Genomic DNA, 26,927 nt, shown 5'->3' on the forward strand with positions numbered 1-26,927 from the left:
GCTCCGTCCCAGCTCCTGCCAACCTAGCAGTTGGAAAGCACACCAGCGCAAGTAGATAAATAGTTACCGCTGTGGCGGGAAGGTAAACGGCGTTTCTGTGCGCTCTGGTTTCCATCATGGTGTCCCATTGTGCCAGAAGCGGTTTAGTCCTGCTGGCCACATGACCCAGAAAGCTGCCTGTGGACAAACGCTGGCTCCCTTGGCCTGAAAGCGAGATGAGCACCAGGGACGTAGCCAGGATCAAAATTAGGGGGGCAAGGGGCGGGGCCAAGGGGCGGGGGGAGGGGCCACAGTGGGGCAAGGAAAGCCATGATCAGCAGGGGCGAGGGGGCACCAGGATCAGCCCGAAAAAGGGATGCTCCGACCCCCTCCTCCCCCTCCGCGATCGCCAGGGCGGGTGGACGAAAAGCTGGCTTTCTCTCCACCTGCCCCACAGCCAGCAAGGGAAAAGGGAGATGTCCCTTCTAGCCGGATGGCTGTGGGGCAGGTGGAGGGAAAGCCCCAGAGCCGCGCAAAGCGTTTGGCTGGCTTTGCCTCCACCCGCCCCACAGCCAGCCAGCTAGAAGGGACGTCTCCCTTCTCCCTTGCTGGCTATGGGGCGCGTGTAGGGAAAGCCAGCCAAACGCTTTGCTGGGGCTTTCCCTCCCGCCCCACAGCCAGCCGGCTAGAAGGGACGTCTCCCTTCTCCCTGGCTGGCTGTGGGGCGGGCGGAGGGAAAGCCAGCCGCTCTGAGGCTTTCCCTCCACCCTCTCCACAGCAAGCCAGGGAGAAGGGAGACGGCACCGGGCGGTGGCGGGCAGCGGGGCAGGCTGTCCACCAGCGGCCCTGCTTCCGGGGGGGGGGGCAACTGCCCCCTCCTGCCTACGCCCATGATGAGCACTGCAACCCCATAGTCGCCTTTGACTGGACTTAACCATCCAGGGATCCATTACTTTCGCCTTTACCTTTACCTCTCATGGTACCAGAAATTGGGGCTGCATAAGCCGAGCATCCCATGCTGCCTCTCTGGTGTGCGGTATTTCTCAAGCCCAGCCTGCAATTGTCCCAGGCCCAAATAGGGGATCTCCCCCCCGCCTGAATTCAAGGACTAGGAAAGGATGCTGGATTGCTAGCCAAATGCGTCTTGGCAGGACAGGGAAGGTAACATTCTACAAAATCGTGAGCAGTAAGAGGAAGGGAATGGGAACCATGGATGAGGGTTAAAGGGGGGGGGCACGATAGTTCACCTTACACAATTTTACATTACAGCAGGAATAGGCTGGATCCCCTCCTACCATCAACCGCCCTGAAATCTATGGGGAATAGGGCAGCATATAAATTGAATAATCATCTCAGCTGTCACAGCTAATGGTTAGGGACGAGGGGAGTTGTAATAAGACTTCAGGAGAACCACACATTCTCTAGCTCCACACTTTGTTGTTGTTGTTGTCGTTTAGTCGTGTCCGACTCTCTGTGCCCCATGGACCAGAGCACGCCAGGCACTCCTGTCTTCCACTGCCTCCCGCAGTTTGGTCAAACTCATGTTCGTAGCTTCAAGAACACTGTCCAACCATCTCGTCCTCTGTCGTCCCCTTCTCCTTGTGCCCTCCATCTTTCCCAACACTAGGTATTTAGTGCACTGGTCGGTTGCGTACGTAGAAAAGGATCCATTTTTATTTCACTCACTTTCTAGTTAACTGTGCAAGCTATGGCTCCTAGCCGAAATGCGGGAATTGGGAGGTTATATTGGCTCAGTGCCACGCATCAAAACTTTCCCCGGAAACCGCCTTTACGTTCCCCAACCCTTCCCGCTCTCTCGGTGAGAAATGTCTCAATGCCTTCAGAAGTTTGGTTTCGGAAGAACCCCACACTACTTGCCGGCCAATGGTTCGACAGGAAACCGGCACCGCGCAAGATCTGTGGGAAACAGAAGAGGCCGCACTTTTTAAAGTTCCAGCTGCTCACCTGGCCCACCTGCGGTCAGGAGCAGCTTAGCTCAGTGCCCAAAAAAGTGCTTCATGGAAGGGGAAAAGACCTCCCATCAGCCACAGGGCCACGTTTCTTTCGGGGCAACTTTGTGTGTGAGGGGTGGGGTGGGAGGACAAGAGGCAGAAGTGGCCAGACTTTTGTAAGTTTTACTTTCTTACGTTGGGTCACACCTGCATCATGCATTTAAATAGCACACGGCTTCCCCTACCCCAGAAATTCTGGGGGCCGTAGTTTAAGAGTGCTGGGAACTGTAGCTCTGCAAGGATCCTTTGTGGTACCTGCTGCAGGTGTAATAATAATAATAATAATAATTTATTATTTATACCCCGCCCATCTGGCTGGGTCTCCCCAGCCACTCTCGGCAGCTCCCAACAGAATAAAAAAGCGATTCAACACCAAACATTAAAAATTACCCTAAACAGGGCTGCCTTCAGATGTCTTCTAAAAGTCAGATAGCTGTTTATTGCTTATTATTATTATTATTTGTTGTTTATACCCTGCCCATCTGGCTGGGTTTCCCCAGTCACTCTGGGCAGCTCCCAATAGAATATTAAAAACACAATAAAACCTCAAACTTTAAAAACTTCCCTAAACAGGGCTGCCTTCGGATGTCTTCTAAAAGTCAGATAGCTGTTTATTTCCTTGACATCTGATGGGAGGGCGTTCCACAGGGCGGGTGCCACTACTGAGAAAGCCCTCTGCCTGGTACCCTGCAACCTCACTTCTCGCAGGGAGGGAACCGCCAGAAGGCCCTCGGAGCTGGACCTCACCAGTCTAGCTGCAGCATTCTGGATTAGTTGTAGTTTACGGGTCACCTTCAAAGGTAGCCCCCATGCAGAGTGCATGGTGGTACCCCAAGCAGGAGATAACCAGCGCATGGACCACTCTGGCGAGACAGTCTGAGGGCGGGTAGGGTCTCAGCCTGTGTACCAGATGGAGCTGGACAGCTGTGAGTTCGAAATGATTCCCAGGCTGCGCACCTGGTCCTTCAGAGGCAGTGACTCCATTCAGGACCAGGGAGTCCTCCACCCCCACCCACCCCCTGTCCTCCCAAGACAGTACTTCTGTCTTGTCAGGATTCAACCTCAATCTGTTAGCTGCCATCCATCCTCCAACCGCCACCAGGCACCTTTCTCCTCTTCAATCTCTCCTCTCTTCTCATGTCCAACTCTCTCCCCGATACCCCCAGTGGGTGTTGCCTTTCCCTTCAAAGCAGGACCGACAGCAACCAGAGTGCCCCGCCCTCTGCTCAGCTGCCAAGACCCTCACTTTAAAAACTGCACAATTCCCAGCTTTGATGCGCTAAGCCCAAGCTGGTTGCGGGACCCCCAAGAACATTAGGAAGAACTTCCTGACAGTAAGAGCTGTTCGACAGTGGAATTTGCTGCCAAGGAGTGTGGTGGAGTCTCCTTCTTTGGAGGTCTTTAAGCAGAGGCTTGACAGCCATAGGTCAAGAATGCTTTGATGGCGTTTCCTGCTTGGCAGGGGGTTGGACTGGATGGCCCTTGTGGTCTCTTCCAACTCTAGGATTCTATGATTCTAAGAACGGCACCTGTCTCACTTGCAGCTCAGTGCACAGAAGGGGGCGCATATGGACACCCGGCCAGCGGGGCGGAGGAAAGCCCTTCCACCACGGAGCAGTTTAAAAGAAGAACCGCAACAGGCTGGGTGCCACATTGTAAATTTATTTGGCAAGTAGGGGGAAGCACGGGGGGGGCAGACCAGACGCCCCCCACCTCTGCCTCCCCACGAGGCGCAGTGGAAAGGAAAGGGGTCTTTCGGGGAGGCAAGCAGAGATTCATCACAGTGGTAATCTAGGGAACCCTGGAGGAGACGGCTGGGTTTGGAGCTGTCACAGCCAACCAAGCACCCGGTCTCCGAAGGTTCCGCAATCCATTCAAAGAGTCAGTTAAGGCCAAGAGCACGGGGATATGAGGGAGAGGGGAACTGAGACAGACAGACAGATAGACAGACAGAAAGCTCCACGTTCAGCGCAGAAGGGCCAGGCATCCCCCCATTGGCAAGGAAGAGCCGGCCGCTGATTCCCTTTGCCGCGACTGGGCCATCTTCTGCCCGCGCAGCCGATCAGGCAGCTGCCAGGGACCACGTCTGTGAAGACAAGTAAACGTTAAGAGGAGCTAAGAGGCACTCGGATTGTGGAGGAGGTGGAAACCCAGCCTTTGGGGTTTCCAGAAAGCTTTGGAAACTTTTGCTTCCGGAGTTGGAACGCGACGGGAGTTGGGCGTCTCCCGCTGTGCCAACTCTTAGATCTCTTGCAGCGAGGGGCCGGGATCGCTGCGTTCGCGCTTCACGAGGGGCTCGCCGGCGCATCGGGAGTCTGCCTCCGCCTCGCTGCCCAGGTCGCTGATGTCGTCTGCGGGGAGAGAGGAGAGGCAGAAGTCACAGGGCTGCATCCAGCAGGAGTCGCGACTCGGAGCAGACCCACCGGAATGAATGGACACGGCTGACTTAGGTCCACTCATTCTAGCAGGTTCGCTCCGAGTTGAGCATAGCTGAATACAAGCCACAGGGTTCGGGTTGCAAGACCCTGCAGCTGCCACCCCCCTTTCCTCCTACCAGCCACCAATGACCCAACGGCCCCACCCACCCCAAATGGTTTATCAATGTATCGTTTTCTGCAAGTGTCTATAATTCATGTATTGTGAATTGAGAAGCAATGCACTGGATAGCCAACAGCTAACCCGCTTTTTGTTGTGACCGGGAAGCATCCTGGCAATAGTTACTATGACTTGTATTAATTGCTTTCATGGATTGGTTGTTTGCCCTGTATTGTTGAGGGTTGGACTAGAGGACCCTTGGGGGTGCCTTCCAACTCTACAACCCCACAATTCTATATGCTATTGTGTCTGACATTATAGCGGTTGTCCGTCAAGGGCGCTGCAGTTCTTGTGAGCTGCTTCGAGCTCGGCCTTTGTTGTTGGAGAAGCGGGGTACACATATTTAATCAACTCAGCCCCAACCCCCTCCCTACCGGGCCCATGACCGGAAAGGAGCAAAGTGAGAGGTGATCTGAGGCAAGAAATACCTTTATCGATCAAGGCTGGGGACATGGAGGCCAGGTCGCTGAACTGCAAGAGAAAACGGGCGGGTGGCATTTGGTTGTGAGTGAATCTGGAGAAACCGCCCCTCCCCCACTTTGCTCATCAATTCCCCACCGCTGCCTTGTTAACCCCCCCCCCCGAGCTGTGGAGCGTCCAAAGCTGCTCGCGGGTCACAGCTCTTGTTGTGATGCACAAACGCCCTGAGCAATTTGGGTCCTGCGTACAGTGGTGCCTCGCAAGACGAATTTAATTCGTTCTGCGAGTCAATTCATTTTGCGAAAAATTCGTCTCGCGAATTGCGGTTTCCCATAGGAATGCATTGAAATTTCTTTTTTTTTTTTGCCCATAGGAACGCATTAATTAAATTTCAATGCATTCCTATGGGAAACCGTGATTCGCAAGACGAATTTTTCGCAAAACGAATTCGTCTTGCGAGTCACCGTCAGATCGCAATACGCATTCGTCTTGTGAAAAATTCGTCTTGCAGGGCATTCGTCTTGCGAGGTACCACTGTACTTTTTAATGTATTTTAATCTTTGTTGGAAGCTACCCACAGTGGCTGGGGAAACCCAGCCGGATGAGCGGGGTACAAATACTAAATAATAATAATAATAATAATAATAATAATAATAATATTTTCAGGACTTCCTGAAGCCAAGCAGCTTGATCTCTGAGACCCTTGGCAGTCAAAATCACGGGGGGCTCCCTCACAAATTATCTCCCAATCCGTTTTTTTATTTTACCAACCGACAATTCTAATAAGCCAATTTTATTACACAAAGCTACCAGCATTTATTTTGATCCATTGTTTGGGGGGGGGGGCGGCTATGTAAAGGTAAAATAAGGTAAAAGACCCCTGGACGGTTAAGTCCAGCCAAAGGCGACTACGGGGTTGTAGCGCTCATCTCGCTTTCAGGCCGAGGGAGCCGGCGTGTGTCCACAGACAGCTTTCCGGGTTATGTGGCCAGCAGGACTAAACCACTTCTGGCGCAACAGGACACCGTGACGGAAACCAGAGCGCATGGAAACGCTGTTTACCTTCCCGCCACAGTGGTACCTATTTATCTACGTGCACTTGGACGTGCTTTCGAACTGCTAGGTTGGCAGGAGCTGGGACAGAGCAACGGGAGCTCGCTCTGTCACGGGGATTCGAACCACCGACCTTCCGATCGGCAAGCCCAAGAGGCTCAGCGGTTTAATAATAGCAATAGCAATGCCAACAACAATGACCCTCTGGGTTTGTGCAGCCCTGTGGCTGCACTCGGAGCAGCTTCCGTGCCTTTGGCTCCCCTCGGAGGAGGCTCAATCCGCAGCTTAGGTGGCCCTCACCTCTCCCATCACGGCGATGGGCGTCTCCCCCGTCGCTTGAGCCACGCGATGCTCCACCAGGTAGAACATGTACTCGTCGTACAGCAGGCGGATCAGGTGAAAGGAGCCAAAGCTGGCCGCGCTGCGCAGGGTGAGGTCTCGGATCACCATGGAGCTGTAGAGGGACAAAGCACAACACACACAAAAATCGCTATCAACGCGATGCAGAGTTGCCGCAGCACGCAGGGGGTCGGAAGGGAAGCAGCCGGGGTTTTAACCCCGGGTGGCAAGAGGGCCTGACCTGTAGAAGGACCACTTCAGCAAGAATTGCCTGGCTGCCTTGGGGAAGCCGGCTCCTCCCTCGTGGTGCTTCAGGACCTGGGTCACCACGTTGTCCAGCCAGCTGGCCCACTGGTCCAAAGAGCTCTGCTGCTGGAGGGTCAGCTTGAAATCCTGCTCCAGTTTCTGCACCAGGCCCTCCTCGCACTGGCACACCCACGAGGCTTGCTCCTGGGCCAGGGAAAGAGAGGGAGAGAGAGAGGGAGGGAGGGAGGGAAAGAGGGAGGGAGGTACATATAATAAATAATAATAAATAATAAACTTTTACTTGTATCCCACCCTCCCCGTCCAAGACCGGGCTGAGGGCGGCTAACATCAAATATAAACAATGATATAAAATCAAACCATAATTAAATCACCTCTTAAAAACAAGTCAGGATAAAAATTATGTTAGATTGTCCAATTGTCTAATTGGCAATTATCGATAACACAGCTTTGTGAGACAGAAGGATAGCAGAGGAATCTATCTGCCTACGAACCACTTTAGCTGTGTTCCAGACACTTGCGAAACACTCGCCCAGTACGCTCCGTCACAAATGTCAGTTTCTGTTTTAAAAACGTCCAGAAACTTTTCTCCCAAGTTCAGATAACAGTCCGTAGCAGCGGAAACTTTCCGTGCCTGTGAAATAACTCAGGTCCACTCCCTTTTTCATTAAAACAAAGAGATTTATTGCTTAGGGCAGCTCACAGCCAGGAGAGTTCAACTCCATCCTCGGCTGGAACTGCGACACAAACAGACAGAATAAAAAACATATAGTCCCATATAACGGAAAGTTTACAACAGCACACACAGGCACTTCCTGTACACACAGGTACTTCCTGTTTACTTCCTGTTTTTATGAGAACAGGCCCCGTGATCCAGGACGATTGCTGAGCTATTAACCCTCTCAGCTCACAAATTAAAATCTGAATTAGATGGCTTTCCGCAGGATTTGGGTTGGGAACAGTAAATGCTCATCAGGCCCAGCTGTTTACGCTGATCTTATATGGATGGGCCTGTGAGAATGCTGGGAGGCCTCTTTCGTACTAGTTCTTATACAAAAAGGGAAGGGGAGTCAGGCTGAGGCCTGACCAAAGGGCCTGGCAGAACGATGTCTTACAGGCCCTGCAGAAAGACGTCAAATCCTGCAGGGCCCTGATCTCTCGTGGCAGAGCGTTCCACCAGGCCGGGGCCAAGGCCAAAAAGGCCCTGGCCCTGGTCGAGGCCAGCCTAATCTCCCTGAGGATGTTATTATTTGAAGACCGTAAGGTCCTCTGTGGTGCATACCAGGAGAGGTGGTCCCGTAGGTACAAGGGTCCTAAGCTGGTTATGTTCATGCATGGGTGCTCGGCTCTGCCAGCATGGGGGAGCCCCAGTGATGGAGCATCAAAACAAAAGGGGAAAAGGAGGAGACAAGGAAAAGCAAGCTGAACCTGCGTATGCAGAAGCAGCTTACCTTTAAGATGTCAGAAATTTGGTTTTTTTTTCAGATTGAAACCTTACAGTCACATATCCAACATGAAGCAGTCTACCTCTCGATGCCAGTTGTTTGGAAAGAATTGTTGGAGAGGGCTGTGACCTCTTGTCCTGCTTTGGGGGGGGGGCTTAATTTATGCACATCAGGAGCACCTTCTGAGTCATGCCTTTTAGACGGCAAGCCTGTCGGGTTGTTCTGTTTTTCAGCTGCGCACACCTCTCAGGACATTTTGTAATGATGCTGGACAACAGGTCAAGGATGACGGGAGTCGCTCTCCCAAAACAGCAAGAGACTCAAGTTTGGGAAATCCTGCTGTCAAGATTCCACCTAAACATTAGGAAGAACTTCCTGACAGTAACAGCTGTTCGGCAGTGGAATTTGCTGCCAAGAAGTGTGGTGGAGTCTCCTTCTTTGGAGGTCTTTAAGCAGAGGCTTGACAGGCATATGTCAAGGATGCTTTGATGGTGTTTCCTGCTTGGCAGGGGGTTGGACTGGATGGCCCTTGTGGTCTCTTCCAACTCTATGATTCTATGAACTGCTCAGAAAGGGGCTTGACAAGGCAATAAGGAAGTCCCGGAAGACTTCCAGGCACAGCACTAGGCACCTTGCGCAAAAGGATGTGTGGCCAAGGTTGGGGGCATAGCTTCCAAGTTATCTCTTTTTTTAAGGGATTTTCCATTATGCTGAATAGGCTTCCTCGCGAGAAAAGGGAAAACTTGGCAGCTATGGTTGGGGGGGCCACCTGTCATGGACTTTTTAAAGCCGAGATGATGATGATCTATTGAATTTATATACTGCCCTATACCCAGGGGTCTCAGGGCAGTTCACAGAATAAAATCAAAATACATAATGAAAATATAAACAACCCAATAGCCCCCTCCCCACAAAACAAACAAACACATTTAAAAACGGTATAGGATGTCAGTCAGACCAACTAAAGGCCTGGTTAAAAAGGAAAGAGGCGGTCCTTGAGGTCTTGCGGTCCTGAGCCATTTAAGGCTTTATAGGTCAGAACCAGCACTTTGAATTGGGCCCAGAAACTAATTGGTAGCCAGTGCCGTCGGACCAAGATCAGTGCAATGTGCTCAAACCATCTTGCCACCCAGTGAGCAACCTGGCCGCTGAATTCTGCACCAGCTGAAGATTCTGAACCATCTTCAGAGGCAGCCCTACGTGTAACACATTGCAGTAATCTAACCTTGAAGTTACCAGAGCACAGGCGACAGTAGTTAGGATATCCCTGTCCAGATAGGGGTGTAGCTGGGCCACCAGCCCAAGCTGATGGGAGGCACTCTGGGCCACTGAGTCCACTTGAGCCTCAAGTGACAGCAAAGGATCCAGGAGTCCATTGCAGGGGGTTGGGCTGGATGACCGTTGGGGCCCCTTCTAGCACTACGATTCTATGATGCTGCTGGCTCACCTGGACGTTAGCAAAATCCACCCGGTTGAGGTCGCTGAGCATCTGGTTGATCTGCGAGGTGTTCTGGAGGACGGCGCGAGCTGCCTGCGCCAGGTGGTTGAGGGAGGTGTACCTGCGGAGAGTCTGTGCAAAGGCGCTCACCACACCCACCTGGTGTGTTTGGGATGTGGTAGTAGGGATTGGGGAAGAGAGAGAGGGGGGGAGAAATAAAGTGAGGCCAAACTGAGAACGTGAAGCAGAGAGCGGATGAAATGCAACAGACATGGGAGTTGTGCTTCATTTGTTTATTAAATTTGTATAAAGGTAAATATAAAAATATGGGGGGGGGGCGCTGTGGTCTAAACCACTGAGCCTCTTGGGCTTGCCGATCGGAAGGTCGGCGGTTTGAATCCCTGCGACGGGGTGAGCTCCCGTTGCTCGTTCCTAGCTCCTGCCAACCTAGCAGTTCCAAAGCATGCCAGCGCAAGTAGATAAATAGGTACCGCTTCGGCGGGAAGGGAAACAGTCTACATTACTGAATACCAAATTTAGCTTCCTTAAGAGGGCAGGGAGGAGTGATCCTACGATCAGTGGGACATGTGACCCCCACAACTGTAAGTTTGGCTCCTATTGACTTTCTTATTGGGTGAATTGTCAGCAGTTAGCAATCCAGCAACTGCATTTCTGTGCCAACTGCATTTTCTGAACAGTCTTCAAGGGCAGCCCCACACACAGTGCATCGAAGGCCAACCTGCAGGGACGTTTGTGTGCCTGCACAGGTGCACACAAAATGTGGGTTGGAGGAAACTGTGCTGTTGGAAAACTGGGGTTGGGTGTGAAATTAGGCATGTTAGGCATATGTGTCTATTAAGCACTTAAATGACAGGCAATGTCAGGCACAACAGGTACCCAAATTATATAAGGACGGAATGTGCTCGGTTTCCACACTTAAAACAAACCGCCCAAAGCCACATTAAACCACCTTCTTCTTTCAAAATCAAAGTCTCCTCTCCTCTCCTTCACCTTTCGTATCCAGGCAGGGAACACTTTGTTGTATCATTGCAAATCCCCTTACAGTGGTACCTCTACTTACGAATAACTCTACTTATGAATGTTTCTACTTACGAATGGAGCTCTGTCCGCCATCTTGGATGCGGTTTAGATAGGATTTTTTCTACTTACGAATTTTTAGATAGGATTTTTTCTACTTACGAATTTTTTCTCCCAATGCATTCCTATGGGATTCGACTTACAATTTTTTTCTACTTACAAATGTGCGTTTGGAACGCATTAAATTCGTAAGTAGAGGTACCACTGTATTCTGTTTTCGCACCTGTGAAGTCACTGGTTCCCAACTGGTGGCCCACCCAAGGAGTCAATGGCACCATTCGCAAAAACTACCATAGAGACATCGACATTTTCAAAAGTCCATGGCTTGGATTTTGGAAAACAGGGGGGTCTGCGGTACTTAGCTAATTGGCAACCACCATGTTAAAGTTATTCAACAAAGGGAGATTCAGAAAGGAATCGCCGCTTTATACTAGATAAGAACTAGTGACTAAGCCTCTGGTCCTGCGTGTAAACAAGGAGAAAAGTGTGTTTTGTGGTTGTCCCCCGCTGCTTTTGTGTGTGTGTTGGGTGCCTGATGGAAATTTGTGCTGCCGGTCCAACAAGACTAGCAAAAATGTATAAAAACATGACCAACATATGTGTTGGAAGTGTAACATTTCATCATATGTGGTGGACTTGTAAAATAGCTAAGGCCTTCTGGGAAATGATTTATAATGAACTGGGGAAAAAATGTTTAAAATAGCTTTTATTAAAAAAACACCAGAGGCCTTTTTATTAGGTTTAGTAGGAGAAGAATTACCGAAGGACAAGAAAGTACTGTTTATGTATGCGACAACAGCGGCAGGAATACTATATGCCCAGGGATGGAAAGAAGAAAGAGCCCCATTGAAAGAGGAATAGGTAATGAAGAGGACGGACTATGCGGAGATGGCAAGGCTGAACGGGAAGATCAGGCACCAAGAAGATAACAAATTTAATAGAGAATGGCATAACTTTATAGAATATATTAAAGAACACTGCAAAAGTCTACAAACGTAAGCAGGATTTACATAACACTTGTAATTTAAAACAACAAAGGGCAAAAATGAAGTATAACAATTTGGGTAAATGCAATTAGATGCAGTTAAAAGAGGAAGATGAACTTTGGAAGCCAAGGGAGGGGTGGAGGGAAGTCTGGGGGTTCAGGGAACCCCATAAAAGTACTGATATGACTATGGTTTTATGAAAATAAGTGTGTGTGTGTTTGTGTAAAAAACTGTTTTTTGGTTTGGATAACTGTGGCTAGGCTATGAGGACCCAGGGATCGGTTCCAAGCGCAGCTGCCCCAGAGCTGTTCAGACTGCTTACCTTTGTCTGGACGATCTGCTGGGGGAAGTCGCTCATGGCGTTTATTAGCCACCCTTCCAAACTTTTGGCGAAGTTGCGGATGGCCTGGGTCAACGTGCCTGCGGGGGGGGGGAGGGGAACAAAGCGAGATGTAGACGGAACAGCCTCGTCAGGCTGGCAAGACCTTCACAGCACCCCACATCCCCCCCCCGGCTCTCGTTATATTCTAAAGTTTCTCCCAATTAAACAAAATCTGCAGGAGATCAATGATTAGCAAGGGAGGAAACAAGGCCAGGGTACTGCCTGCCAGTGAAGTCACAAGAGAAGAATAAGAGATATAGAATCCTTCTGAATAATGCAGGGCAGGGCGGGGGGGGGCAGCGAACCCATTCATTCCTTCACAGAAAAAAAGAAAGAAAGAAAAAGAAAAGAGAAAATCACCAGCAGCATTTTACTTCTTCACACAGCACAGAGTTAAACTATGGAATTTGCTTCCAGAAGAGTGAGGGACGGGCTTAAAAGAGGGTCAGACCAATTTGGAAGGGATCATTTCTGCAATGCAGGAATATGCAGCTGTTCCATACGGGGATCGAAGCCGCAACCTTGGCATCATCAGCACCACGCTCTAGCCAACTGAGTTATCCAGGATCTCTTATATGGAAGCTCTCTTATTATATACTCAGTCCAATGGGGACCACCTAGCTCAGTACTGTCCACTCTGACTGGCAGCAGCTCTCCAAGGTTTCAGGCAGGAGGTTACTACACCCCCGATCCCGCCCCAGGTATCCTGAGGATTGGGGTGTTGTGCATGCGCCGAGGGCCTTCTGGCGGTTCCCTCGCTGCAAAAAGTGAGGTTACAGGGAACCAGGCAGAGGGCCTTCTTGGTGGTGGCTCCCGCCCTGTGGAACGCCCTCCCAGCAGATGTCAAGGCAACTATAAGCAACTATCTTACTTTTAAAACACATCTGAAGGTGGCCCTGTTTCAGGGAAGTTTTTTAAATGTTTGATGCTGTGTTGTGTTTTTAATATTCGGTTGGAAGCCTCCCAGAGTGGCTGGGGAAACCCAGCCAGGTGGGTGGGGTATAAATAAATAAATGATGATGCAAGGCTGATGCTCTGCCCCCTTAATGTCCCTTGTACAGGGTGACAATAATTTAGGCACTTTAAGCAGATGAAAAGAGCAAGAGGGAGCCTTGAGAGAAAGGGGGAGGGAAGGAGAGAGAGATGGGGAGAGAGATGGATTTAGCGGCATCCTCCCCCCCCCTATGTACTCACTGGGAACAGGCCGGAGAACATCTGGGATGAGGATCTCCACAAGCGTCTGGTACAAGATGTGGTCGCAGCCCCGCATCCATTTCATGATGGGGATGTATTTGCACATGGCGATCAGCTTGTGCCTCGGGACGAGGGCGTCGCGGGGCTCTTCGCTGCACGGGGAGGGACAAGGGTGAGGGTCAGCAGCCTCTTGGCTTCTGAAATTTGAAACGGGGGGGCACTCGGGGTGGAGGAAGGCAGGTAAAGGACCCCTGGGTGGTTAAGTCCAGTCAAAGGCGACTATGGGCTTGCGGCGCTCATCTCGCATTTCAGCCGAGGAAGCCAGCGTTTGTCCGCAGATGGCTTTCCGGGTCATGTGGCCAGCAGGACTAAACCGCTTCTGGCGCAACGTGACGGAAACCAGAGCACACGGAAACGGACCGTTTACCTTCCCGCCGCAGCGGTACCTATTTATCTACTTCCACTGGCATGCTTTCAAACTGCTAGGTTGGCAGGAGCTGGGATGGAGCAATGAGAGCTCACCCCGTCGTGGGGATTCGAACCGCCAAGGGGCTCAGTGGTTTTGACCACAGCACCACCCGCGTCCCATGAAGGCAGGACAACAGAGCAGATCAAGTTAGGGGTGCCAGGTGGCTATTTGAGCAAGTGCTGGAGCGAGGGAGGAAGGGGGTTCACAATGACAAGCCACACCTGCGATGATATCCTTGCAAAACAGTTTGCACATTAGGACTGCAACTTTTTGACTCCCCACCAAAAAAACTAATTTCCTGTATCATAAAGGGGTGAACTGAAACACTGAAAAAGGGAGTAATTCTTCACAGTTGCAAAAAAAAGAGGTCACCCCGAATGAAAAGTTGGAATCACTGTACATGTAATGTGACTTCAAGAACTTTTCAGAAATACTGAAACCATACACAACCTTGATTTATTCTAAGCCATAAAAAGTGATGTACTATGTGAAATCATTGGCAGCATTAAGATAAATTCAACAGTGTAAATAAGTTTTGATGGGTGCCATAATGGAATAAATACTGAATGGTTTAGATTTTGTAAAATATGCAGGGATTTATGATATGCAAAATGAACCATGGAAAGAGAAGAAGGGGGGTCACTGATATCTTAAGGATGTTTAAATGAGTATTTTAAATTGTAAAACAGAAAATTTAATTTAAAAATTATATATGATGTACTATGTACAAAGTGTTGTACATGTCTTAGAAAAACTGCAAGCTCTGTTTTTCCTGTATTATAATACACAATTATGACTATCATGCATAATTACATAATGCATTATACGGTTACATAGACAAAAAAACGATTTACTGATTTTGGGGTTACCTTTCCCCAAAAAAAGATTTGGAAGTGACAGTTCATTCCTTTGTTTTCAGGCCAAAGCTCGTCTAACTAAGCTGCAGAAACATGAGGTTGTAAAAATATAGTATATATAACCGTATTGCACAGAGCAGCAATGTAACGATTCGCTCATTCTGCCAACACACTTTTAAGGCCAAGGGTGGGGATTCCCATGGCCAGCTGAGGTCATGGCTGCCAGGACACATGATGCAAAATAGAAGCATTTTGCAAACTTCAGCCGGGAAGTTTCAGTTTCCTTATTGATTGAGGGGGTGGGGAGATGATGAACTGCTTATCGATCAAGTTCTTACAGTGTTGGGTTTCCCTTTGCTCAGGAGGCACACAATCCCTAGAAATGGCTGTCAGTTTTTGACTGTGGGATGAAGTAGGGAATCTACCCTTCTTTAATGTGTAGAATTTCCAACAACATTATTTTGCTGCTGCTGCTGTTGTTGCTAGGAGGTTGCGCAGCGTGGCGTTTTACCTGGAAGGGACAGCAGCAGAGGCCGACTCGCTCGAGTGAGACTCCGAATTCCAGAAGGACTGCCATAGCTTCTCGATGTAAGGGAACTGCAGGCTCATCACGACATCCACGTTGGCCTGGGGAGAGAGAGGGACCCCTGGAAATGTAGCGTAGCAAAAGGAGCCAGAGATCCCTGGCCAGAACCCAGCGGGAGTCGCTGCCGGTGCCACAAGTCGGCACGGAGCAATACAGGTGAAACTCAGAAAATGTAAATATCGTCAAAAAGTGCATTTATTTCAGTAATGCAACTTTTTTTTAATTTTTACAAATGCTTTCTTTTGGAAATTCCACAGTAATAAAACAAATAGTTACAATAATACAAAAATAAACAAAAATAAGCATCACTATTACATTTCATTAATTACATTCCATTTATAATTGACCCGCCTAATGACAAATAATTACAATTACAACAAACAAAGGCTTGACATATCTTGCTTTGCATGTCATGCATCTATCTCATATACTGGTTTCGTCTTTTAAGTTGCATTACTGAAATAAATGCCCTTTTCGACGATATTCTAATTTTCCGGGTTTCACCTGTATAATAATACAATAACAATTTATTACTGGTATTTATACCCCGCCCATCTGGTTGTGTTTCCCCAGCCACTCTGGGTGGCTTCCAACAGAACAGTAAAATACAATAATCTATTAAACATTAAAAGCTTGGGCCTCCCAGGCCACTAGGCCTCAAGATGGCCGCCGCCTCGCACCTACCAGTGGCACACAGCAGCGGGGCATGTTTCCATAGCGCTTGGGACAGGGGCGTGTGTTCGTGTGTGCGCACAAGCACCTGCGGCAGTGTGAAGTGCGGAGGACGAACTGAGCCGACCGCGTTTGCCCAGCCCTCACCGCTGCTGGTTGCGGTACCCGCCCTGAGTGGCATGGCTGCTGCATCCTCATGGCGGCTGTCAGGAGTATGGGCAGGAGTCAGGCTCTGGGGCCTATAGTGCTTTGCAGGACTGGGGCATGCCTCAACTTGTGCTGGAGAAGCAAGGCGTGGCCACACAGGTGAGGCCACTTGAGATCTCACTGCACCTGGTGGCAGGAGCTGGGAGGGATAAAAGCCCAGCATTTCCCTTCAGCTCTTTGCCACAGCAACGCTATCCCTGCCTGGTTGCATCTGGCCTCCTGTTCCTTGGACCCTTGCCTTGTTGCTGCCGTGCTTCTTGGACCCCTGCCTCGCCTTCGCCTTGCTCCTGCCCCGTGGACCTTTGCCTTGCTTCTTGTTCCTGGATCCTTCGCCTTGCTCCTTGCTCCTTGGACCATTGCTTCGCCTTCGCCTTGCTCCTGCCCCGTGGACCTTTGCCTTGCTTCTTGTTCCTGGATCCTTCGCCTTGCTCCTTGCTCCTTGGAACATTGCTTCGCCTTCGCCTTGCTCCTGCCCCGTGGACCTTCGCCTTGATTCTTGTTCCTGGACCCTCGCTTTGCCTTCGCCTTGCTTCGTGCCCCGTGGACCTTCGCCTCTGCCTTCGACCCTGCTTCTTCACCACCATCTTGCCTCTGGTCCTGACTCCCGCCGACCGGACCGTGACACCTTGCAAGGATCAGATCCCAGTCTCGCAAAACGGTGGAGGGGCAGGTTTGGGGAGGGTGGCGGGAGCACCCCCCCCCAAATGTGCCCACGGCAGTTACCCTGGCAGCCCCCACCCAACCAAGAAACGTCCCTGGTGGCGCAGAACTGGAAAGCATTGGAACTTCTGTGTATTTCTCTTTTAGAAACCGAACGTATGGTCTACTGGTGCATTAGGAAAACTATCCGAGAGATCACATTTTTATAAAGAGATCGTTGTTATAACATACACAATCTTTGTTGTTCTTTCGGCTTGTAAAGTGTATAGTAATACAGTTGTACTTTGGATCTTGAACGCCTTGCTACTTGGACGTTTTGGCTCCCGAACACTGCAAACCTGGAAGCGAGTGCTCCGGTTTGCGAACAGCTTTTGGAAGCAGTATACAAATTAAAAGTGAAGTGAAACATGCATTGAATAATACAAATTACCGTATTTTTCCATGTATAAGACTAGGTTCTTTAACCAAAAAATTAGATTTTAAATTGGGGCTCGTCTTAAGACACGGGTAGTGGTGAGGGGTGTTTTCTTAACTTGAAGTTCCCCCAAATAGGGGGCGTCTTATACACATAAAGATACGGTATGTAGACGGTTTTGTTGAAATATGGCACCCTTTACGGACAACCCTAAAGAATGGCAACCGCCTTTGGCAAACTTAACCCGACTGATCTGCCCTAGGGGGATTGTTTTTGCATCCTTCTCTCTCTCTCTCTTTGTAATTGTCATTCACTGGAGATTGATAAAGCTGCTTTACAATCACCTCGCAATGCCGCCTGTAGAGGACCTGAAGAGTCTTGACGTCGCTCGCCTCGATTCCCTCCTGCAGGAGCACGTTTTCCAGATCGAGGGCTGGGAATGCAGGGAGGATGTGGGTGACGTCTGCAGGGCAGGGAGAAAAACGTTAGCAGAAAGGAAGAAAATAGTGGCATCTGGTGGATTATTTTTTTTGGGGGGGGGGGGACACGACAATTCTTCTTCTTATTATTATTTTGATTGATTGAATTTATATGCCGCCCTATAGCCAGAGGTCTCAGGGCGGTTCACAGAACAAAATCAAAATATAAAGCCACAAAGTATATAATCAAAATAAAGACAACAACCCAATAACACCCCCCCCCAAAAAAAACCCTCCACGTTGTAAAAGGGCATAGGATGTCAATCAAATCAACCGAAGGCCTGCCTGGTTAAAAAGGAACGTTTTTGCCTGTCGCCCAAAGGTGTGTAATGAAGGTGCCAGGCAAACTTCCCTGGGGAGAGCATTCAACAGATGGGGAGCCACTGCAGAGAAGGCCCCGTTCTCATGTTGCCACCCTCCGGACATCTCATATTAACGTCCCCCCCCCCAAGTTTGAATGCAATTGAGAAGAGAGGTGCCTCTATCTATACAGTATATTTGCCCAGAGAATACTGGAAACTTCCCTCAAAAGGGGACTCGTAAGAATTACTACCAAAAAAAGGTTGTGTGTGTGTGTGTGTGTAATAATAGGGCCAGAGGCGTCAGCTTGCGAGGGTGACGGGTGTGTGTGTTGTTGCATGTATGACATCACAGTGTCCTGGCGTTGCGTGTGTGAGCATCACGCCTCCCTCCCTAAGCCAGGAAGAAGCCGGCTGCTCCTTAGAAATACATAAAAGGTGCCTTAAAACAAGCTAAACTGTTGGGTCCATCTAGCTCAGTAACGTCAACACTGACTGGCAGCCGGTCTCCGGGTTTTCAGGCAGGAATGCTACCCTGGAGACGCCGGGGACTGATGCTCTACCATGGATGCATTTGCTTTCCCCCCTAAGGATGAAGCAAATTGCTAGTCCTCACTGCTAGGGCTGCCATCTTAAAGCCCGGCCATCGTTCCATCTGTGCTAAACACACTTCTCCTGGTTTTCTTAAAGGATTCTTTCCCAGCTCCCCCCGGGGTTGAGCCTGGGGCCTTCTGCGCAAAGGCGACGTGCTCTAGCAATTAATTTATGGCCCTTTCCCCCCCCCAAAACAAAACAAGATTACAGCCTCAAGGGTCTAAATAAAGTGTGGGTTTAAACAGGAATGTGGGAAGCCATCACTGGGCCACTGGGTCCAACTACCGCTGTATCTGAACAACAACTTCCATCATCCTCCAGGCAAAAAAGGTTCCCTATCCCTGATATTTTTTTGGGGGGGGGGTCTAATTGAGGGAAGGGACACGGGTGGCGCTGTGGTCTAAACCACTAAGCCCTGGGCTTGCCGATCGGAAGGTCGGCAGTTCAAATCCCCACGACGGAGTGAGCTCCTGTTGCTCAGTCCCTGCTCCTGCCAACCCAGCAGTTCGAAAGCACACCAGGGCAAGTAGATAAATAAGTACCGCTCTGGCAGGAAGGCAAACGGCATTTCCATGCGCTGCTCTGGTTTCGCCGGAAGCGGCTTAGTCATGCTGGCCACATGACCCGGAAAAACTGTCTAAGGACAAACGTCGGCTCCCTCGGCCAGTAAAACAAGATGGGCGCCGCAACCCCAGAGTCATTCGCGACTGGACTTAACTGTCAGGGGTCCTTTACCTTTAATTGAGGGAAGGGCACCCCTGCAGCCCAGAAAGGACTAAGCCATGGAAAAATAGACTGAATGGGAAATGAATGTCCTAGAAAGGAGCATGGCTGGCTGACAAGAATATACTGCAACGTTTTGTTGTAGGCCGCACTTGGATTGTTTGTGTGTGTGTGCATATAAATAGACCACTGTCACACACATACAATTTATACATGCAGGGCCGGATTTAGGTTTGATGAGGCCCTAAGCTACTGAAGGTAATGGGGCCCTTTATGTGTCCAGTTGTCCTTTGTCTACAACAAATTGCTGCTGTTTTTTGTGTTGAATATATGCTATATGGTAATCTATGGACCTAATAAAGCCATTTGCACATGCTGCCGTGCAACCAGTCCTTGCAGAGGTAAAGGTAAAGGGTAAAGGGACCCCTGACCATTAGGTCCAGTTGCAGATGACTCTGGGGTTACGGCGCTCATCTTGCTTTACTGGCCGAGGGAGCTGGCGTACAGCTTCCGGGTCATGTGGCCAGCATGACAAAGCCGCTTCTGGCGAAGTGGAGCAGCGCACGGAAACGCCGTTTACCTTCCTGCTGGAGCGGTACCTGTTTATCAACTTGCACTTTGATGTACTTTCGAACTGCTAGGTTGGCAGGAGCTGCATAATGTAGGCACCCTATATAAAGAAATTAGCAAACCAGTGACACTTTAGGGAGCAGGCGGGGCCCATTATTTACATAATAGGAGAGTAGACAACACTGTTGCATTATGTATGTTTTATTTTATTCATTTTTAATTGTATATTTTGGAAATGTACATCCAGGTTTTTTTCCTTTAATTTTTTGGGGGGCCTCCAAGAGAGTGAGGCCCTAAGCTATAGCTTGTTTAGCTTATATGTAAATCCGGCACTGTATACATGCACATGTATTTATTTATACAGACACACAGAGACACACGCACACACATCATTACTGATTTCCTAACAGAGTTGGAAGGGACCCCTGAGGATCATCGAGTCTGACCCTCCCGCAATGCACAAATATGCAGCTGCCCCATACAGGGATTGAACCTGCAACCTTGGCATTAGATAGCTCCTCACCAATGAACTGCTGGTGGTGCTGGCTCTGCGCAGCAACAGATTGCTCGGGCGTGGAGTGTAGGCTGCTGTTTGAACCGGCCTCCGCCAGGCCGTCCAACTTCTGCGAAGGCCTGTACCTACAGTCGGGAGGGACAAAAGCGTCAAACCGAGACTTCCATTTCTTCAACACTGCTCCAAATCTCCTCATCGCTTTGGGTTATTTCTCTCCTTTTTTAAAGTCACTGCAGACATCTGTTGTGGCATTATGAGCTTGCATTTCTCCTAATGACGCACACTTTTTAAATTGTTTGCAAGCATAGCTAGCGTAGCGCATTTCTGTATGCCGTTTTTTGCCAACGCACACGTTTTTAGACACCTCAAGCACATGTTGTTCGGTTGGGGAAACGGCAACATCCGAAGGGTGTATTTTGAACGACGGCTGCAACTTGGTTTGAGCGCTGCTTCTGAGCAAAAGCAAATTAGGTAAAGGTTCTGGTTAAAATGCGAGCTCAGCCAATTTAGTGGAGATGCCGTCTTCTTGGCCAGTGGCTACAACCAGGAACATACAAAAAAACACACCAGAGTTTTGTTTTGTTTCTTTATTCATTCCCCAATCCCCCTCTAAAATAAAAGTTGGTTTCATCTTGCTTTACTGGCTGAGAGAGACGGCGTACAGCTTCCAGGTCATGTGGCCAGCATGACTAAGCCGCTTCTGGCGAACCAGAGCAGCGCACGGAAATGCCGTTTACCTTCCTGCCAGAACAGTACCTATTTATCTACTTGCACTTTGACGTGCTTTCAAACTGCTACGTTGGCAGGAGCTGGGACTGAGCAACGGGAGCTCCTCCCGTTGCGGGGATTTGAACCGCTGACCTTCTGATCGGCAAGCCCAAGAGGCTCAGTGGTTTAGACCACACTTGTAATGTTAACAGAACGTATAGATACCATAATCTAGGAAGACGGAAGATTGGAGAAGTATCGATATGCAGTTGAAAACAGGACCCATGGAAGAGATGGGGAGAAGCCAGGAGATTCAGAGTAATCTCAGTAATTAGATTTGGAAATGGTTTTGTTGTATGTTTATATTTTGGAAAATCAAATACCTTTGTTTCTGGTGGATGGGCTGCTGCCTCATCGCCAAATACTGAGTATCTTCCTGCAAGCGGTTGAGCGGGGAGTCCGGCTTGAGGCGGATACCATAGTAATGGTATTTGGAATTTCCCCTGAGAGGGAGAAGATCGGTTAAGTAAAAACAACGACAACAACCCAACCAGCAACTTGAAAGTCTAGGGCAGGCATCCCCAAACTTCGGCCCTCCAGATGTTTTGGACTACAATTCCCATCATCCCTGACCACTGGTCCTCTTAGCTAGGGATCATGGGAGTTGGAGGCCAAAACACCTGGAGGGCCGCAGTTTGGGGATGCCTGGTCTAGGGTTTTCATATCGCCGTGGCTCTGCGTTTTAAGACTCCCGAGCACCCTTCGTAGAAAGTTCTGCTATACCAAGTCAGACCCCGTAGGTCCATGTTGATTGGCATTGCTTTCACTGGCTGGCAGGTGCTCTCCAGAATTTCAATCAGGAGGGAGCTTCCGGTGCTACCTGGTGTTTTGGACAGGAGAGGCAGAGCAAGTGCTTTCTTCCAATATGCCGGGTGAGAGCCTCCCTGCCCATGGACTGTATCTCCAGAGTGGTGCATGCTCTGGTTATCTCCCGCTTGGACGGACTACTGCAATGCGCTCTACCTTTGAAGGTGACCCGGAAACTACAACTAATCCAGAATGCGGCAGCTAGACTGGGGATTGGGAGCGGCTGCCGAGACCATATAGCACCAGTCCTGAAAGACCTACATTAGCTCCCAGTACGTTTCTGAGCACAATTCGAAGTGTTGGTGCTGACCTTTAAAGCCCTAAACGGCCTCGGCCCAGTATACAGTGGTACCTTGGTTTATGACCACAATTGGTTCCGGAAGTCTGTTCATAAATTGAGGCGTTCATAAACTGAAGCAAACTTTCCCATTGAAAGTAATGGAAAGTGGATTAATCCATTCTAGACGGGTCCGTGGAGTACTCAATCTGAAGCGTACTTAACCCGAAGTATGAGTGTAATTGGGTCCGGAAGTCTGTTCATAAACTGAAGTGAACTTTCCCATGGAAAGTGAATTAATCCCTTCCAGATGGGTCCGCGGCGTTTGTAAACCGAAAATTCGTAAACCGAGGTGTTCATAAACCGAAGTTCCACTGTACCTGAAGGAGCATCAATACCCCCATCATTCAGCCCAGACACTGAGGTCCAGCTCCGAGAGTCTTCTGGCGGTTCCCTCCCTGCGAGAAGCGAGGTTACAGGGAACAAGCCAGAGGGCCTTCTCAACGGTGACGCCCGCCCTGTGGAACGCCCTCCCACCAGATGTCAAGGAAATAAACAACGACCTGACTTGTAGAAGACATCGGAAGGCAGCCCTGTTTAGGGAGGCTTTTAATGTTTGATGTTTTATTGTGTTTTTAATATTCTATTGGGAGCTGCCCAGAGTGACTGGGGAAACCCAGCCAGATGGGCAGGGTATAAATAACAAATAATAATAATAATAATAATAATAATAATAATAATAAGCTATTGTCCTTCCTTAACCCTCCCCACTCTAGCAGGATTCTAGTCCTCAGGCTCCAAAAACAAAGGGCTGGTTTTAAATAAGAACGCCGGAAGCAGCCTTATGCCGAGTCAGATAATCGGGTCCACCGAGCTGGGCACTGCAAATACTGCCTTTCTGCAGCTCTCATAGGCTCTTTCGCGGCCCTGCCTAGAGACAATGGGGGTTGCACAGGCTTGGGAAGTAAGCCTCCTCTGCCGCAACCCCGCCCTCCTTGCAAACCTTGTGCCAAGCCGGCGTGTCCTCAGTCCCATGAAGACGGAGCGAATCAGCTTCCCGAAAGACGCGGCGTTCACGGGGTCCAGCTTGTGCTCTTGGCAGTGGCGCAGGTAATGGTTATAGAGAGAGCTCCGGGGCAGGCTGACCCCTTCGGCCGTCTCGTAGTTGTCCAGCAGCCACTGAAGCTGAAGATTTAATTTTTATTTATTTATTTTTAAGGGAGAGAAGGGGGGAAAAAGAGGAATTAAGAGGATTTTGCATTCTGGGCCCTGTTCGTTCACACACATCAATTGAAATCAAACATAAAAGAGAGCACTAGGATAGCTCAGTTGGTTAGAGTGTGGTGCTGGTGACCCCAAGGTTGCAGGTTCAATCCCCATATGGGACAGCTGCATATCCCTGCATTGCAGGGGGTTGGGATAGATGATCCACAGGGGCCCTCCCAAGGCTACAATTCTATGATCCAACAATTCGATTCCATGAACCTCTCCCCTTACCACCAAGCAAATCCACAAAAGGCAGGTGTCATCTTTTGCAAACTGCTTTGAGCGGTGTATAAGTTTCATGCAATAAAATAAATTCTACTACGGTCTGACCGTAAGCCCCCCAAATGGTTAGAAAGGCCGATTTTGGTTGTTGTTGTAGTGCAAGAGGCAAGACCTGAATTTGTCGTGGGAAAACCGCAGTGGAGCAAGTGCGATCTTGAATGCAGAAGGTTCAATCCCTTACCGGGGCATCTAACTGGGCCCATGAAACCATTCAGGGAAAGACTCCTGCCCCCCAACTCATGAAGCACAGGACCTGAACCCTGCCGGGAGCTGCTTTGCCAGGAAACGTGCTGGCGAGTGTTGGACGGCTTCAGACAGACCTAAGTTCGGAGTCTGCTTGATAACACACACGCTGGAATACACTCCAGCTCTTTCCTGCCCCCCCCCCAACTGTTGTGTTGCTCCCTGCTCTTTCTCCCCCGAACCCAACAACTGAGAGAGGCTGCCAAGAGCTCTGTGAAGGGGTGTGAGCATGCAGTTAACTTGGCAGCAGGTAGCAAGAAGAGGCACCACTTCAGGGCAGGGCAGAAAGAGGAGTCAAGCAGAGGAAGATCTGCTGCAACTGAAGACAAGGAAGGCTGCGGATAAGGGGCACATTTCTCGAAGCAGCAGTTGACCAGAAGCAAAGCTCTGAAGGTGACTCGGAAGCTGCAACTAATCCAGAATGCGGTTGCCAGGCGGGGACTGGGAGCAACTGCTGGGACCATGTAACACCAGTCCTAAGGATCTACATTAGCTCCCAGTACCTTTCCCAGCACAATTCAAAGTGTTGGTGTTGACCTTTAAAGTCCTAAGCGGCCCAGGCCCTGTAGACCCGAAGGAGCGACTCCATCCCTATTGTCCAGCCTGGGTACTGAGGTCCAGCTCCGAGGGCCTTCTGGCGGTTCCCTCCCTGAGGGAAGTGAGGTTGCAGGGAACCAGGCAGAGGGCCTTCTCGGTGGTGGCGCCCGCCCTGTGGAACGCCCTCCCATCAGATGTCAAAGGAGATAAACAACTACGCAACTTTCCAGAGACATCTGAATGCAGCTGGGAAGTTTTAAATGTTTGATGTTTGCTGTTTTTCTATTCTGTTGGAAGCCACCCAGAGTGGTTGGGGAATAAATAAGAATATTACTATTATTTGCTGCATTTTTATTACAGTGGTGCCTCGCTAGACGAATTTAATTTGTTCCACGGGTCTTTTCTTATAACGAAAAATTTGTCTAGCGAATCCCATAGGAATGCATTTAATTTTTTTTGAATTTTTTTTTTTGCCCAAAGGAACGCATTAATTGAATTTCAATGCATTCCTATGGGAAACCGCGATTCACTAGACGAATTTTTCATAAAATGAATTCGTCTAGCGAGGCAAGCTCCGCTTGAAAAATCCTTTCGTTAAGTGGAAATTTCGTTAAGCAAGGCATTCGTTAAGCGAGGCACCACTGTATGTTGGAAGCTGTCCAAAGGTGCTGGGGCAACCCTTTCAGATGGGTGGGGTACAAGTAATTTTAAAAAAAGGTAAAGGTAAAGGACCCCTGGACAGTTAAGTCCAGTCAAAGGATTTAACTGCTCAGGCCGAGGGAGCCGGCGTTTGTCCACAGACAGCTTTCCGGGTCATGTGGCCAGCAGGACTAAACTGCTTCTGGCACAACGGGACACCGTGACGGAAACCAGAGCGCACGGAAATGCTGTTTACCTTCCTGTCGCAGTGGTACCTATTTATCTACTTGCGCTGATGTGCTTTCAAACTTCTAGGTTGGCAGGAGCTGGGACAGAGCAATGGGAGTTCACCCCGTCGCGGGGATTCGAACCACCGACCTCCTGATTGGCAATCCCAAGAGGCTCAGTGGTTTAGACCACAGCGCCACCAACGCCCCTGGTGCAAGTAATTGATTGGTACCTAGCAGCACATACAAATGAGTTAATATGCCCCAGGCTTAATGTTTGTGGGAGTCAATGGGCAGCTTGGCCATTGCTGTGTTGGAGGCGGCCTGCCATCTCACACACGCAGAAGGTCCAGGATTTCAACCCTTGGGATCCCCAGGAAGGTTGAGAGGGAGACCCCTACATGGAACCCCAGAGAGCCGCTGCCAGCCAGTGCAGGCAACACTGAGCTAAATGATTCAACAGCCTGGCTTGTCCATGGAAGCACCCCACCATTTCCTTTTAAATCAGCCGTTTGTTCGGAACCACAGGGGCTAAAACAGGGGGCTTCGTTTATAGGGGAGAAACTGCAGCTCGGCGGCCAAATTCACACATGGAAGGTCCTCAGCATCTGCATGTGGGATAGCTCAGCCGGTGGAGCGGGAGGCTCCTAATGCCAGGGTTGTGGGTTCGAGTCCCACGCCAAGCAAAAGATTCCTGCATTGCAAGGGGCTGGGCTAGATGACCCCCCCCCCCTGAGGGTCCTTCGAACTCTACAGTTCTACGATTGTATGACCTGCTCTGCCCAAAACCCCGCAGAGCGGCTGCCAGTCAGTGCAGACAATACTGGGGTAGATGGATCTGATTAGGTACAATGTTCCTATATTGCATTTTGGGAGGGGGGAAGCTTCCCAGCAGGTAGTGTTGTCCTTTCTGACCACCTGCAGTCTATCTGTCTCTGCTGCCCTCCAAAAAACCCTCCCCCTTGCCTTGCCTCATGATGTGTGTCCCTCACAAGCTCAAAACCGGGGAACACATTTAATTGGTGGATCTGCGGATACCAGGAGGTCTGTTGCACCATTTGTGCAACAAAAACTACCCTAGAAATGTCAACATTTTCAAAAGCAGGGGCTGCATGGTTTGGCTTTCGGGAAAATAGCGGGGTCTGCAGTACTTAGCTAATTGGGAACCACTGATTTAATGAATCGTTTACAGGGCAGAGGTTTGCTCCTGGCAACCGGGGGGGGGGGGCGGTGACGCAGGGAGAAACACGTGCTTGCTTTTCAAGTGCCACAAGATGCTCGGCTTGTGCTTCGCTGCAGTAAATGGGATTCTGAAAAGTGCACAGAAGCCGGAAAACAGGGTGCTTGGTGTCTACGGAGGGGCCGGGCCGGCGGGAGGCAAACTTACATGGCTGTTCAGCAAGCTGCTTTTGTGCGACGTTATGCCTTCATTTTTTTGGAGGTTTTCAATCGCCATTTCAAGCTGGAAAAGGGGCGGCGGCAGGGCCAAAGAGAGAAAAAAAGAAGGGAAATCAGACAAACAGCCGGGGGGTGGGGACCCGCCTGAGCCACTGTGAAGCCCGTCCCTCAAACAGGCAAAGTGGGGCGTGGGATCAGGCGCAGGAAAGCATGAATGTTACATTGGGGGGGGG

The 26,927-nt window shown here is 49.8% G+C and overlaps 1 protein-coding gene across 2 annotated transcripts in view; it reads right to left on the reverse strand.

The window, feature by feature from the left end:
- Window positions 1-1,606: 1,606 nt before the first annotated feature.
- The window catches only part of RFX2 (regulatory factor X2), a 53,426-nt gene continuing 28,105 nt past the window's right edge, over window positions 1,607-26,927 (reverse strand). Inside the window, exons 6-18 of one of the 2 annotated variants that reach the window (XM_060275360.1) lie at window positions 26,684-26,758; window positions 23,106-23,287; window positions 21,342-21,461; window positions 20,260-20,375; window positions 17,416-17,534; window positions 15,043-15,158; window positions 13,206-13,402; window positions 11,952-12,049; window positions 9,555-9,704; window positions 6,640-6,848; window positions 6,360-6,513; window positions 5,015-5,057; window positions 1,607-4,342 (exon numbers count right to left, since the gene is read on the reverse strand). In XM_060275360.1, coding sequence (XP_060131343.1) covers window positions 4,233-4,342; window positions 5,015-5,057; window positions 6,360-6,513; window positions 6,640-6,848; window positions 9,555-9,704; window positions 11,952-12,049; window positions 13,206-13,402; window positions 15,043-15,158; window positions 17,416-17,534; window positions 20,260-20,375; window positions 21,342-21,461; window positions 23,106-23,287; window positions 26,684-26,758 — 1,689 coding nt within the window. In that variant the 3' untranslated portion in view covers window positions 1,607-4,232. The remainder of the gene's footprint in view (window positions 4,343-5,014; window positions 5,058-6,359; window positions 6,514-6,639; window positions 6,849-9,554; window positions 9,705-11,951; window positions 12,050-13,205; window positions 13,403-15,042; window positions 15,159-17,415; window positions 17,535-20,259; window positions 20,376-21,341; window positions 21,462-23,105; window positions 23,288-26,683; window positions 26,759-26,927) is intronic. The other variant, XM_060275361.1, reaches the window with a different exon arrangement.

This window comes from Zootoca vivipara, chromosome 6, assembly GCF_963506605.1.
Source record: "Zootoca vivipara chromosome 6, rZooViv1.1, whole genome shotgun sequence".
Classification (NCBI taxonomy): Eukaryota; Metazoa; Chordata; class Lepidosauria; order Squamata; family Lacertidae; genus Zootoca; species Zootoca vivipara.